A 14,380-nucleotide genomic window follows, 5' to 3' on the forward strand; every position below is an offset into this window, starting at 1 on the left:
AAAATTAAAAAGTAATTTTAATATTATTTGTACAATCTGCCAAAATAATTAATTTTGTAGCAATTTTATTCTATTGTCACATAGCAGCAGTGTCGAACGCGGTTATGATTTGGATGGGTAACCACTACGGAACAACGTAGCTGTAGTACACCTCGTATTGTTGCTTTACTATTGTTTTTAATTCTTGGTATTATTTTAAGGATTTTTTAAAAAAATAGTCCCACCTCCTCCTAAGTGCCTTCTCTGTTGAGGTTGGCGATCAATATGGCAAATTCCTCTCTATTCTGGGCTTGATGAATTAATTCATTTTCGTTTTGTGTGGGTCCAATGTAGCAAAATGTTACGTATACAGTGTACTATACTATGGAGTGGAATCATGGACATTAAATCTAGACATAATGAGACAACTTAACGCCTTTGAAATGTGGACCTATAGAAGAATTAGGAGGGTTTCTGGGTAGATAGAGTTACGAACAATGAAGTACTGAGAACAATAGGTAAAGAAAAGGAAGTTGAACTAACAATTTAAGAAAGAAAGCTACAGTATCTCGGACATGTGATGCGGGGCGAGAAGTATGGCATCCTGCGACTCATAATGCAAGGAAAGATAGATGGCAGAAGAAGCATCGGAAGAAGACGAATTTCATGGCTCAAGAATCTGAGAATGGTTTGGATGCCGCTCAAAACAACTTTTTTGATAATATTGACCAGATGAGGGCGTGTGTCCTTACATCCATATATATCTCACAATTTCTATTCCTGCTCAATTTCTTATATCCCGAAAAGAAAAATTAATAGTTTGTGTTTACCTTTGTGTCGCCATATTGTTCTTACTCTATTTGGAAGATCTCTTATTTAATTGTTGATGAACTGCTGCGGTATATGTTCCCAAATCGCGCTTAATGTATTGGCCAACTGATCTAAGGTTTGGGGCGGTTGAAGGAGCCTGTTTTGTTGCCTAGACATTTCGGCCCAAACATGTTCAATGCAATTCATATCAGGTGAATACGGTGGCCACTCTATTCTTGTAATGCCATGAGCTTCTATACACTCGTTGACAATTCTCGCACGGTAAGGGCGAGCATTATCATCAATCAGAACAAATTGTTCGCCTATTGCACCAAAAATTGGAACAACTATTGGTACTATGACTCTGTCTCGATATCGTGTAGCAGTCATTGTCTCAATATTTAAGACGACTCAGTCCGGCATGGGCGGCATATGGCAAACTAAGCTTCATTCTTAAAAACAAAAGATATTCACAGCATCTTAAGACCAAAGTATACAATTAATGCGTATTCCCTGTTCTCACTTATGGTTCCCAAACGTGGACATTTACAAAAGCAAACATGGACAAAATCATAAAAACCCAAAGAGCAATGGAAAGACAAATGTTGCACATAAGATTAATGGATAAAAAGGGAAACGAGTGGATAAGAAAAAAAAAAAAACAAAAGTGAAGAATGTTAGAAAAGAAGTTGCAAAATTGAAATGGAGATTTGCAGGACACAATATAAGACAAAAAGAAGACCGATGGAACAAAATTCTTATAAGTTGGAGACCGTGGGAATAATATTTATATTATAAACAAAGCAGAGGCCCCAAATGAGATGGGCAGATGACATCAAGAAGCACGTGGGCTCTAGGTGGATGACTATAGCGACAGACAGAGAAGAATGGAAAAGGATTGGGAAGGCCTATGTCCAAAGATGGACCGAAGAAGGCTAATTAGATAGATAGATAGAAGTCCGTGCGACCGTCAAAACCTATGCCTCCCCACACGCAAACGGATCCACCTCCAAAAAGAGTCTCTCAGGACTCTCAGATTTTCATTGTAACGCTGTCCCCTTTCCTTCCACACCAATATTTGGCCAACATTCGTATACAAACGAAATCTGGACTCGTCAGTAAAGAGACAATTCATCCAATTTTTGAAATTCCACTGACAGTGTTCCATCGCCCAGCGATATCTGCATGCACGCTGCTTCCTAGTTAGTCGTGGATGGGTAGCGCGCCGTCTATCCCTTAAATTGGATGCATGTAACCGTCTTCTGATAGTTTGACTGGAAATCGCTCGTCCAGTAGCATGCCTGAAGATACTGTTAATTCTGGAAGCCGTGAATGCTGGGTTTCTTCTTGCCGTCAGAACTACAAAACGGTCTTGCCGACGAGTTGTAGATCGTTCTCTTTCTTCTCCATGCCTGTATGTTGCAGATCCAGTTGCTACATATCGATTCCATGCACGACTTATCACACTTTGCGGCACATTTAGCCTCATAGCAATCTCTTGTTGAGTTATGCCTTGTTGGATCCAACGAACTAATTGCTCGAGCTGCACTAGTTCTAAACGTCTTTGCGGCATAATGTTTTTCTGATAAATAAATTTCTTGACTTATTGACAACTGGTAAAGCCAATACAAGCACTTTTATAAAAATGATATATTCATGTTTGGAACAACATGTCTCTCTTTGTACGAGATAAAGGCCGATAAGAATAGGGAGGAAAAAAACACATGAAAAAATATTGGCAATAAAGATAGCATATAGAGTATAGTACAGAAAATTATTTTAAAAATAGTTTTATATGTTAAGTTTGGGAATTTTAAAATTATCCACTTCAATTGTTGAGTAGTGTACAAAACAGTTCTATTTATATCCGAACTACGTTTGGAGTGATTTATCTTTGCCTTTATAGTTTACTTATTGTTTTAATTTATTAATTATTCCGATTTTATAACTATGACAGGCTTATAAACTCCTAATAGCTATATTATAGTAGCCCTAAGGCTTTACAAATTTTTAATCCACCTTTATAACCTTAAAAGGACCCATCGTATAATAAAGTTCCTACAGTCAGGATACGAACCGTTAAATGAAAATCCTCTAAAATACTTAGTTACCCGGGGTCTGCCCTCTTCCTAAGCCTAATATCCATACTAAAATTCAAAATTATTAATCTGTCCCTGCGGCGCATCAGTATTCCCTTCAGCTCATCAAGATACGTCAATCCTTAATGCCAACAACTTACAGCGTCCCGGGTCCCCAGTCACGGCGATTCCCGAATCACAAGCATCAACATCAGGGCCACCGAATATTCAACTGACCTCTAAAGGACATGGGGTAATGCATGAAATTTATATTGCGAAGGAGAAATCTTTAAGAAAAGATGAGACTGTGTCCTTTTGCACTTTCGTTTTATTATACACGTGGGTTCGAAAAAGTAGAACAAAAGAAAATGATGATTGATATAAAAAAAGGAATGCGCTTCCCATACATATTTGTATAATTTGTTTTGTATCTATCTATAGATAAAGTATTGAATTATTAATATCTAGTCTGAAAATTATTAAAATGGACACTACAAGAAATGGACCGGTCATATCGACCATTTTTATTTTTTTTAATTATATAAGGGTTTAAATATTAGCGACAGTCATAAAGGTTCGAAGCGGATATTTTGTGACCGAAATTTTTCACAACTATCAAAGTAGGAGAGACTGGTACACAATGACACTTTTTTTAGGAAATGTACACTAACATCAGTGATACCTGCTAGTTAGTTGACGACACACGTCAAATTTTGTGCTCGTATTAATTTTTACGATTACTCTGTAGAAAATAATTATTTCGCAAAGAAATTTTGCATGATTGTTCTATATATCAATAGTCAGTAGTTTTTGTAAAAATTTTGTGTAAAAAGTGAAGTTACGGCGAATAATTATTGTGAGTACCATTCCACAATTTATTAATATAAAACCAAATACTAATTACACACACGAAAAACCGGACCATGCCGTCCACCTCTTTTTGTTCGAACTGCTCGAAAACCATAGCGACAGCTGACCGCAAACTCCAGTGCGATGGATGTAAGCGTCAAATACATATCACATGCACCGACCTTTCTTCGGAGGATCGCGTCACCCGACAAAAAATTCGTGGACTGAGTATACTTTGTAACTCATGCAGCTCCAATATTTCTAATATTTCAGAAATAAAAGATCTTCTGCTAGATTTTAAAATGGAAATTCGTACGATGATTGATGATTTTGATAATAAAATAACTGAGTTAAACAATAAGCTCAGCCAGATTGATTTATTTAAGTCTACTGAATTCACGGATAATATTGCTAACGAAGCTGTAGATCGCATAACACGTGCTAAAAATATTCTAATTAGAGGCGTAACAGAATCTTCCTCTGGAGATGCACAACGCAGAAAAGATGACGACGCGAATAAGGTTAAGCTTGTTTTGGATACTGTTGGCTGTCAGGAAAAGCAAATCACCTTCTACAGAGTCGGCAAAGCAAACCAACGATTTCCCCGAATGATAAAGGTAGTAATGGATTCGGAATACCACGTTAAAGACATTCTAAGAAATAAAGCCAAACTTCTGGAGAACAAAATCACGGAAAAATTCTCAATAATTGACGACAAGACGCCCATCCAACAAGTACGTGACGACAAGTACGTTTAAAAGAACTCCGAAGTGAGCTAGAAACTCGCAAAAATAACGGTGAACATGATTTAACTATTAAATACATCAATGGCACTCCCAGAATCACGAAATTTCGTTTATAATTTTTCTACCGACAAATTTAATGACTGGCTATTTCTATATACTAATTTAGATTCACTTTCCGCTAAGTTTGACGAATTTGTATGCACAGTGCAACTTCTTAAACCGGACATCATTTGTATTGCCGAATCCTGGCTTAAACCCACAATTCCTGACTCCTCTGTTAATATAAATGGATATACAATATATCGTAAAGACAGAGAAAATCGTGTGGGTGGCGGTGTATGCATTTACTTATCTAATATTATTACCACAACTTTCAAAATTAACATTAAGCTAATAGATATTACTGGAATAGATGCAATTCACTTATCTGTTACTAAAAATTCTTTTTGCCTGAATTTAGTATATATATATCGTCCACCTACTACACTACTTGCACACGATAATGTTTTCTTCACAAAGCTAGAAGAACTGTCATCTCTTGATAATCTTATCATTACTGGAGATTTTAACTTCCCAGAGATTACCTGGCCAATAACTTCATTATCTGACGCCGAAAACGCTCATTATTTATTTAAAAGCTTTGTAGTAAATTCAAACCTGATACAACTCATTACAGAACCCACTAGATTTAGAAATAATAACCAACCTTCTACTTTAGATTTGGTGCTTATTAATGACGAACAGCTAATTTCATCTCTCGACGTCAGTTCTCCTATAGGAAAGTCAGATCATGCAGTTATAACGGCTCACATTCAGTTCAATCAAATATTACCCCGCAAAAATAATATTGTAACATATGCTACTACCGACTTTTCTGAAGTGGACATTGAACTCTCTCAAATCGACTGGAATTTATTTTCTGCAAACTTAAACGACCCCTCATTAATGTGGACTGCATTTCTCGATAAAGTCCACAATATAATTTCTACAAATACCACTTTCCGTAAGAGTTATAAAAACAACCTTAAACCTTGGATAAATCGAACAGCAATTAAACAAATTAACCATAAACGACATCTATGGCGAAAATTTAAACACACCGGGCTTCTTAGTGATTTCCAAAGCCACCGCAAATTTTCAAATAACTTAAAAACATCTCTAAAAACCCTAAGACAAAATTTTGAAGCAAATGTTATCGAAAGCGGTAACATTAAGAAAGTCTACAAATACATACGTTCCTCCATGACGTCTAAAGTTTCCATTCCTCTACTTCAAAAATCCAACCAGACTTTATGCTCTTCTGACAAAGAATCTTCCGAAACTCTCTCTTTAGCATTTTCACAGGTTTTTACTAAAGAATCGAATGATGGTTATCTACCTGCTATTACAGCAAGTTGAATTCACAGTGGATCATGTCAAACAACACTTAATTAAACTTCGCACAGCCCCTTCACCCGGTTTAGATGGTTTAACACCAAAACTGTTAAAAAGGTGCGCAGACACGCTTGCAATACCCTTAACGTTAATTATGCAAACTTCTTTCATCCAGAACTCCTTACCCCCTAGTTGGAAATTAGCTTCAGTTACCCCTATTTTTAAAAAAAGCAACAAACTCGATCCCAACAATTATCGTCCTATTAGCTTGCTGCCAGTAGTTGCCAAAGTTATGGAAGCCATTACCTCCGAGGAGATGACCAAATTCCTTCTCCAGGAACATGTTATTCCAACACAACAACATGGATTTGTCTCTGGTCGCTCTACTCTAACCAATCTCTTACATTGTGTTAACGACTAGACGTCATCCCTTAACAGTTCGCAGCCGGTCGACGTTGTTTATCTAGATTTCTCTAAAGCCTTTGACCGTGTACCTAAGCGCAGACTTCTACATAAGCTAGAACATTTCGGAGTTCGCGGTACTTTACTTCGTTGGATAGATGATTTTCTGACAGATCGATATTACAAAGTTAGAGTTGGCGAATCTTTCTCACAGGACAGGTTAGTGGAAAGTGGAGTGCCTCAGGGTTCCGTTCTTGGACCTCTGCTGTTTACGGTTTACACCAGCGATGTTCCTTATTATGTCTCAAGTAAAATATCGTTCTACGCTGATGACACAAAAATATATGCCAATCCAATCACAAACCAGCTAACCCTCCAAATGGACTTGGACTCTATTTTAACTTGATGTTCCCAGTGGTTACTACCCTTAAACGCCGAAAAATGTGTAGTGCTTCGAATTGGTAGAAATAACCCACTTGTGCCGTACTTTGTTAACGGGCAGCCATTAGTTTCAGTGTTTTCGTATAACGATCTTGGTGTTATCATAAACAGCAGCCTAACTTGGTCCGACCATATTACCTCTATTTGTAAACGTGCGAACTCCAGACTGTATCTTATTCGGAGGTGTTTTTCGAGAGTTTCAATGCAATCACTCTGCAAACTTTACACTCTGTACGTAAGACCCATACTTGAATACGCTGGACCAACGTGGTATCCTGATCTGGTTCGAGACAAGACTATGTTGGAAAACGTCCAAAGAAAAGCCACCCGAATTTCTTTGGGACCGAGAAGACCTTTTTATGCAGAAAGACTTAGTATGGCTAACCTAACTTCCTTTGAACTTCGCCGACAACGTGGAGACTTAATTACAACTTATAAAATATTAAAATTCAATTTTGGAAATCTCGATGAAATTTTTATCATTAATCAAGATGAACGTCTCAGAGGTCATCAGTTCAAACTGAAGAAAGAAAATTTTTCTACAAGATCAAGGCAGAACTTTTTACCAAATAGAGTTTTTGAGTGCTGGAATAATCTTAACGATAACATTGTCTCTGCTCCCTCTACCAATTCGTTCAAAAACAGACTTGACAGTTTTACATTATAGTTAAAATATTGTTTTTCTTTTAAACCAAAAATTGTAATTTCATTTCTTTTATTTGTAATTTTTGTTTTTTTTACTAGTAGGTTATTAATGAAATTTCTTTGTTTTTGGGCATAATAGGGACTTAGTTCCTCTGCCCTCACTTATGTATAATAATAATAATAATAATAATAACAACGAAATGCAATCTTCGAAAAAATCTCCATTTAGAGTTCTGGTATCCGTGTACATTTGTCTATTAAATTTGATAGTTACTTTAAGTGAAGTAAAAGTAGTAACTTTTCAGAAATATGGAATATGGAATTTGTTTCAATGTGCACCACCGGTGGTACAGTTTAAAACATAAGGTAGTACATAATGAAACGTGTTAAAAACAAATATTAAATTCAAAAAATATTTATTATTTCTTCAATTCATTGTACAATAAAATTGGTAAAATCCAAAATAAATCTATAATAGCAAGATAGTCATTTGTTTTTTGTATATATAGGTGGTGGCAATAACATAACAAAATTAGATTTCAAACCCATATGAATATCAGGAACATCTGAAAAGTAAAATGAATTAAAGACTTTCGTACTGCTTCTCAAATATGAAACTTTAAATTCACAATTTTGAAAATTTTGTCTACCTAATGCATGTTCTCAAATTTCACTAACACAAAAGTGTCTTTTAAAATTCCAGTTTTTTTAGCAATTGCATAATATTCTAAGTCATCCTTTTGTTCCTGCATTATAAGAGAACTTAATTCATCATCTGAAGAGTCTGCCAACTCTAAACTTCTGGAATCCGTTTTTAAATCACTTTCACCTGGCCCGATCTTTTTTTTTGTGAGGTTTCTTTTTACAGCCTTTTGTGCTTAAAGCTTTACAAATATTTAGTTTCACTTACGTGACTGCTACTCTTGTGGGGGTACCTTCCGTTTTATAAGAAAGATCTTTCATTCCTTGTGTACTACTCAAATGACACTTTTCCTTGATTTCGGTCTGCGATTTGAATTTTGACTGGGTGCAGCCTTAGAAAAATCCCTTATGTCTTTTTCTTCTTCTACTTCTTGAAGATCTTTCGATCTGTTTAATTCTGAAGCTGCCTCTGGTTAATTTCCTGCAGGTAAGATAGTTGGCAATCTACCTCCAGGTAGATTGCCAACTATTCCTCCATCTTTTAGGTGGTCTTCCTGGAGGTCTTGAACCGGGCAGGTTATTTTCTAGGGCAATTTTTGGGAGTCATTATCATCCATTCCTCTTACATGACTGTAGCACATCCTTTTACGCTGCCTTCCCTGTCTTACAATATCTTGCATTTTGCACTGCTTTCTAACGTTTGTATTTCTCACCCTGTCTCTTCTTGTTTTGCCCACTATTGTTCTTGAAGTTTTCATCTCGGCAACCCTTAGCATCTGTTTTGTTTTCTTGGTGTCTTCGCGCACTTCTATGCCATATGTCATGATCGGTCATATACAAGTCTTGTAGATTCTAATTTTACTAGCTGTGCACGTATATGTATTTGACCAGACTATCTCCCAGCAGACATCCCGACAATGCGGATGGTTTGTTGATCTGACTCCTTAGGTCCTTTACTGGGTCGTATGTGCTTGATATATCTATGCCCAGATATCTGAATTGCATCACCTGTTCTATGTGGTTGTTCTCAACCAATAACTTACATCTGAGCGGATCTTTTGCTATTGTCATACATTTAGTTTTGTTGGTAGAAATGGTCATATTTAGTTGGCGGCTTATTTGAAAGAACTGAAAGAGCTGTCTCTGGGGATTATCTTCTGATTCGGTAATAATTGCTGCATCATCTGCGTAACACACCATACCAATTCGTTTGTTGCTCATTCTGTATCCGAGATTGAGAGATGTTACTTTGTTTATAATTTTGCCCATGAGTAGGTTAAACAAAAAGGGGATTAAACTGTCGCCTTGTCTAATTCCCCAGGTGTTAGAATATTTTCAGTGAATTGGTTCCCTGCTCTAACTTTGGTTACATTGTTATTATTTAGGTTATGGACTATCTTTGTTATGTTGGTCGGCGTTTTATTTTCTATTAATATATTGAGATTGTCTCTCAGGCGAACCCTGTCGAACGCTTTCGTCAGATCAATGAAGCAAATATACGCTGGCGTGCCGAACTCTATAGCTTTTTCTTTTATTTGTTTTATTATGAATACTGCATCTGTTATAGACCGCCCTCTTGTAAAACCTTGTTGTTCTTCAGCATTAGCGATTTGCCTTTCCCCTGTATGTCGAGTGGGGGAATAAAGGACTTTTTGATGTTTGAGTTTGGTTTAGATTCTTGGGTTGTATTAGATGAAGTAGAAGCTATATTAACTAAAGATCTGAATCTCTTAGTACAACCATAGCTTTTTGCCCATCATAGGTTTCAAAATCATCAATCTGTCTGTCAGTAACCGACGATAATAGAAAAACAGTTTCACTAGTTTATTAAAAGGTTAGATACCTGTAGATTTATGGTCGTTTATAATATTTCCAGGTGTCATTGATTTTGAATAGGCAATACCAGCACATTTTGCTATTTGGTACAGTGTCACAGGAACGCCGGAAAAGTTTAGAGACCATGAATCGGTTGCACTCTTATAATAGTTTTTGAAGAAAAAAAGCTGATTTGTCCAAAGGCTGTATCTTATTGCTTTTATGTGGAGATAAGGTTAAAAATGGTTACGTCATTAGCTTTTACTTTTTATGCTATTTTCAGAGACATTTGGGATTCATGATTGTCATAAATTAATAAACACGAGTTTTCTTTTCTAGTACCAGTATGCTTTTTAAAATGATCATACTTGCGTAAATAGTTCGGCGGTCATCCGTCCTCTTGGATTAGTTAGGCCTACTGTTCCTGACGAAGCACCATTTACCACATTGTAAAAATAATGTTCCATTGGCTCGAATTATTGCACAAGTAGTAGCGAGTATTCATTTTTCGACACTTGTGCACTGGTTGAGCTATTTAACATATCTTTCTGCCGGACTATCCAATAAAATCCAAGGGACTCCAAAGTACTTCCTACTTGCTACCCGTATTAGAAAGACACAAGATTGACCAGAAAACTAATTGACTGGCGCCCAAGAGAAGACAAACGCAGCAGAGGACGACCTCTAACACGCTGGATGGACGACATTGGACGAATATCCAAGAAATGGCAACAAGAAGCACAGAACCGTGAAGAGTGGCGAAAAATAGGAGAGACCATGTCCAGCAGTGGACAGAAGAGTTGCATGATGATGATGATGATGATGACAGATGATGACAATTTAGACTAGGGATGCACATACTTATTAAGACTAGGGGCCACTCGGGCAAATCAAGAACTGATGGCGGGCCGGCCGCCAGAAGTATAGGTAATTAAAGACAATAAAGAATTGATAATAATTAAAATTGAAAAATAATTTATTAATTTGAAGCGTGGCACTGCATAGTGCTTACAATCTTTTTTATATTTGGCTCAAATTTACTTGTAGCAACACGTAAAACTGCTTCCAAACTTTCATTTGCAAGGCGGTTTCGATTTTTTGTTTTATTATTATTTAGTATTGAAAAAGTTTGTTCACATATATAGGTAGAACCAAAGAAGCTGGCACATTTCAGAGCGTTTATGCGCAACTCTTCGTACATATTTTTATCAATGCAGCGGTAAAAGTTCAGCAAGTCTCCTTCGAATATGTCCAACAGAGGTTTCACTTTTTTAAACTCCGAAAATCTTACTTGAAAAGATTGAATCAAAATATCTAGCTTTTCTACATAACTGAAATTAATCGCAGTTTTGTTGAATTTTTCAGCTATTTTCTTATAATTCGGAAAATGATTGTAATTTCCAGAATTCAACTGTGATCTGCAAAGTGTCAACGTGCATTGAAAGGATGATACATGAGCGTAGAGCTGGGATATCAGTTGATTTTTGCCTTGAAGCCGTGTGTTCAAGACATTCAAATGATTTGTAATGTCAACTAAAAAAGCCAAATCACACGACCAATCAGGATTTTTAAGTTCTGGGACATCCCTTTGCTTTTCCGCCAGAAATATTCCAACTTTTTCTATTAAATTTAGAAATCGTTCCAGTGTCAATTCACGACTTAGCCACCTTACTTCTGTATAATACAGTAAATCTCCGTATTCGCTTTTGATGTCATCAAGAAATTGTTTGAATTGTCTGTGATTTAGTCCTCGTGATTTTATGAAATTTACAATCGAAACTACCACTTTCATGACTTTTGAAATTTAATTTTTTTAGAACAGAGGGCTTCTTGGTGTATAATGCAGTGAAACTGCATAAGATCTTCAGCGTTTATGTTTTTTTCTTGCACCTGCTTTTTCAGCAAAATAACTAGCCCGGAATTGACACCAATCATTGAAGGAGCATCGTCAGTCGCAACTTCCAATAATTTTGATAAGTCCAAATCAGTTTTTGAACACTCATCCAAAAGAACATTGAGTATATCAACTCCTTTGGTTTGACCTTTCAATGAACACATTCCTAATAACTCTTCTAAGACTTCAAAATCTTGAGTAACACCTCGTATGAATATGAGAAGTTGAGCTGTGGAACTAATATCAGTGGATTCGTCGAGTGCCAATGAAAAAAATTCAATGATCTTAGTTTTTTCAATTAATTGTTCCGCAATATTACCTGACAAAGATATAATTCGTCTTTGGATAGTCATACGATTCAGTTGAATTTTCTCAAACTTTTTTGATGCTTCTGGACACATTTTCTTAGCGGCAATTTCTATGCATTCTTTTACAAAATCGCCATCATTGAAGGGGCGACTTCGCTTTGCTATCATTCGAGAAATTTCATAACTAACTTCTGTAGCTGTTTCTGAATCTTGAGTGGGTTTTGTAAACATAGCTTGCTGACCAATAAGCTCCCGTTTTAAAGACAACATTTTTTGCTTTCCTAATTCGCCTGTAAGCTTGGTAAAAGAAGGATGCTGCGTTTCATAGTGCTTTTTTACATTATATTCCTTTACAATCGCAACAGAATTCTTGCAAATTAAACAAACGACTTTGTTATGCGACCATACAAAAAAGTATTTCTCAGTCCAAATTTCTTGAAACTGCCGATTTTCATCTTTAACCTTACGTTTTTTACTAGGTCCTGGCTTCTCCATGTTACGTTCTAATCCTGGCTAGGATTAACACAGCACCTGAAAACAATTACAGGACCTACTTAAATTACCCATCCTTTTTAAAATTATCAAAAATAATTGATTGAATATTATTCCTAAGAAATTTTAAGATTTTTATATCTGAAATAATGACGTAATTATTACAATTAGAGAAATTCTGATAAAAATAGTAATTTCTTTGTTTTATTTTAATATTTGGCCAACATTAAAGCTAAATTTGATTAAATAGGTAGGGAAACACTAATAACAGAGTTTTACTTACGATTTCACAACACAATTATACACGGCACTTGACGGGTTAACACGGCAATAGTAAATCGACGTTTAACTGTACTCTGTGCATACGACTGTGGAAGCTTCGTATTCCTACGCGAGCAATCGGGAATTCGGGACTACTGCTATCTCGCTTGCTCGCACCGCGCTAGAACATTCTTGATTTTTCTACTATTTTAAACTTTATATAAAGGCAGCAAGCGATGTTACTTGACTTTTTGGGCACTAGATTTAAATAGCGCGCGCGAGATTTAAATTATTTTTCGAACATATTTTTTTTGGTTTTATTCTGGAATAGAATTCAATAGTTTTCGAATGTACAAAAGTATTATTTTTGCTGTCGGCGGGCCACCAGTATTTGGCCGGCGGGCCGCATGTGGCCCGCGGGCCGCGGTCTGTGCATCCATGATTTAGACTAAGTTAGTATTACCGAATTTATAACTGCCTTGATCTAACAACAAAAATACTACATAAAAAAACTAAATTTTACTTATTTCACACATTGACTTAATTTTGTGTTAATCCGAAAAGAAATTATGAATAGGTTCATAAATTTAATAAATCTGTCAGAAACATATGCTTCCAAGGTAAAATAACAAAGATTTAGTCAAAAACCGTCCCTGCATCTATCACAATGACCAACCATTCAGCTGACCTCTATCAAGGAAAGGAATCGCTTCTCTGGACGGCTGCGCTGCATCGACCAAATTATCAAACACGTCTGTCTGATGGATAGCCGGTCTTTTGTTAAAGTCAGATGTTGGCCGGCCGAATTCAGTATGCATAGTAAGTAAATACTTCGTTTGTTACGGGTTTACAGTTTGTCAGTTTGTCTTGATGCCCCTTGAATTAGTTCGGCATCATTTGGCTGGAATTAGAAGACGATTTGAGAAATTTGCATTGTTAAAAAATTTATCGATTGTTATTGTCTACTTAAATATAATAAACAAAATAAATAATAAATAAATGCTATTTTGTCGTTTGTGACCTTTAAATATCTCATATTAAATTTGGAGTTTGTAGAAGGAATGTGTTTTACTGGTCGTTACGTTTAGTGAGGAAAAATACATATTTTAAGTAGATCCTTTAAGAGATGATACTAAAAATTTATCAGGTTAGATAAAAAGTAGCTCACAAACATCATCATCATTTATCATCAATCAGCCCTGAGTTGTCCATTGTTGAACATAGGCCTCCTCTAGACTTTTCCATCTGCTTCTGTTCTGCGCCTCTGCTATCCAATTGGTCACGATTCTTTTGAGGTCGTCGGTCCATCGCGTTGGGGGTCTTCCTCGGCTTCGCTTGTCAGCCCGTGGTCTCCACTCAAGCAATTTTTTTGTCCAACTGTCGTCTTTCATTCTTGCAACATGTCCTGCCCATCTCCATTTTTGCCTTGTAATATGTTCGATAATGTCTTCCACTCCGGTTCGTCTACGAACTTCCTCGTTTCTTATTCTATTTCTTAAGCTTATTCCAAGCATTGATCTCTCCATCTTTCGTTGTGTCCTTCTCAATTTTTCGGCTGATGTTTTTGTGAGAGTTAAGGTTTCTGCTCCGTATGTGAGGACTGGTAGAACGCACTGGTTAAAAGCTTCTCTTTTTAAATGGATC

The 14,380-nt window shown here is 36.3% G+C and overlaps 1 protein-coding gene across 1 annotated transcript; it reads right to left on the reverse strand.

Annotated features, from left to right (window-relative positions):
* Positions 1-11,569: 11,569 nt before the first annotated feature.
* LOC140448709 (general transcription factor II-I repeat domain-containing protein 2-like) lies at positions 11,570-12,478 on the reverse strand. Its single transcript, XM_072541821.1, has one exon. It carries the CDS (start codon positions 12,476-12,478, stop codon positions 11,570-11,572), a length of 909 nt encoding a protein of 302 aa, XP_072397922.1.
* Between the last annotated feature and the right edge of the window lie 1,902 nt (positions 12,479-14,380).

The sequence above is a fragment of the Diabrotica undecimpunctata genome, chromosome 8, assembly GCF_040954645.1.
Source record: "Diabrotica undecimpunctata isolate CICGRU chromosome 8, icDiaUnde3, whole genome shotgun sequence".
Lineage (NCBI taxonomy): Eukaryota > Metazoa > Arthropoda > Insecta > Coleoptera > Chrysomelidae > Diabrotica > Diabrotica undecimpunctata.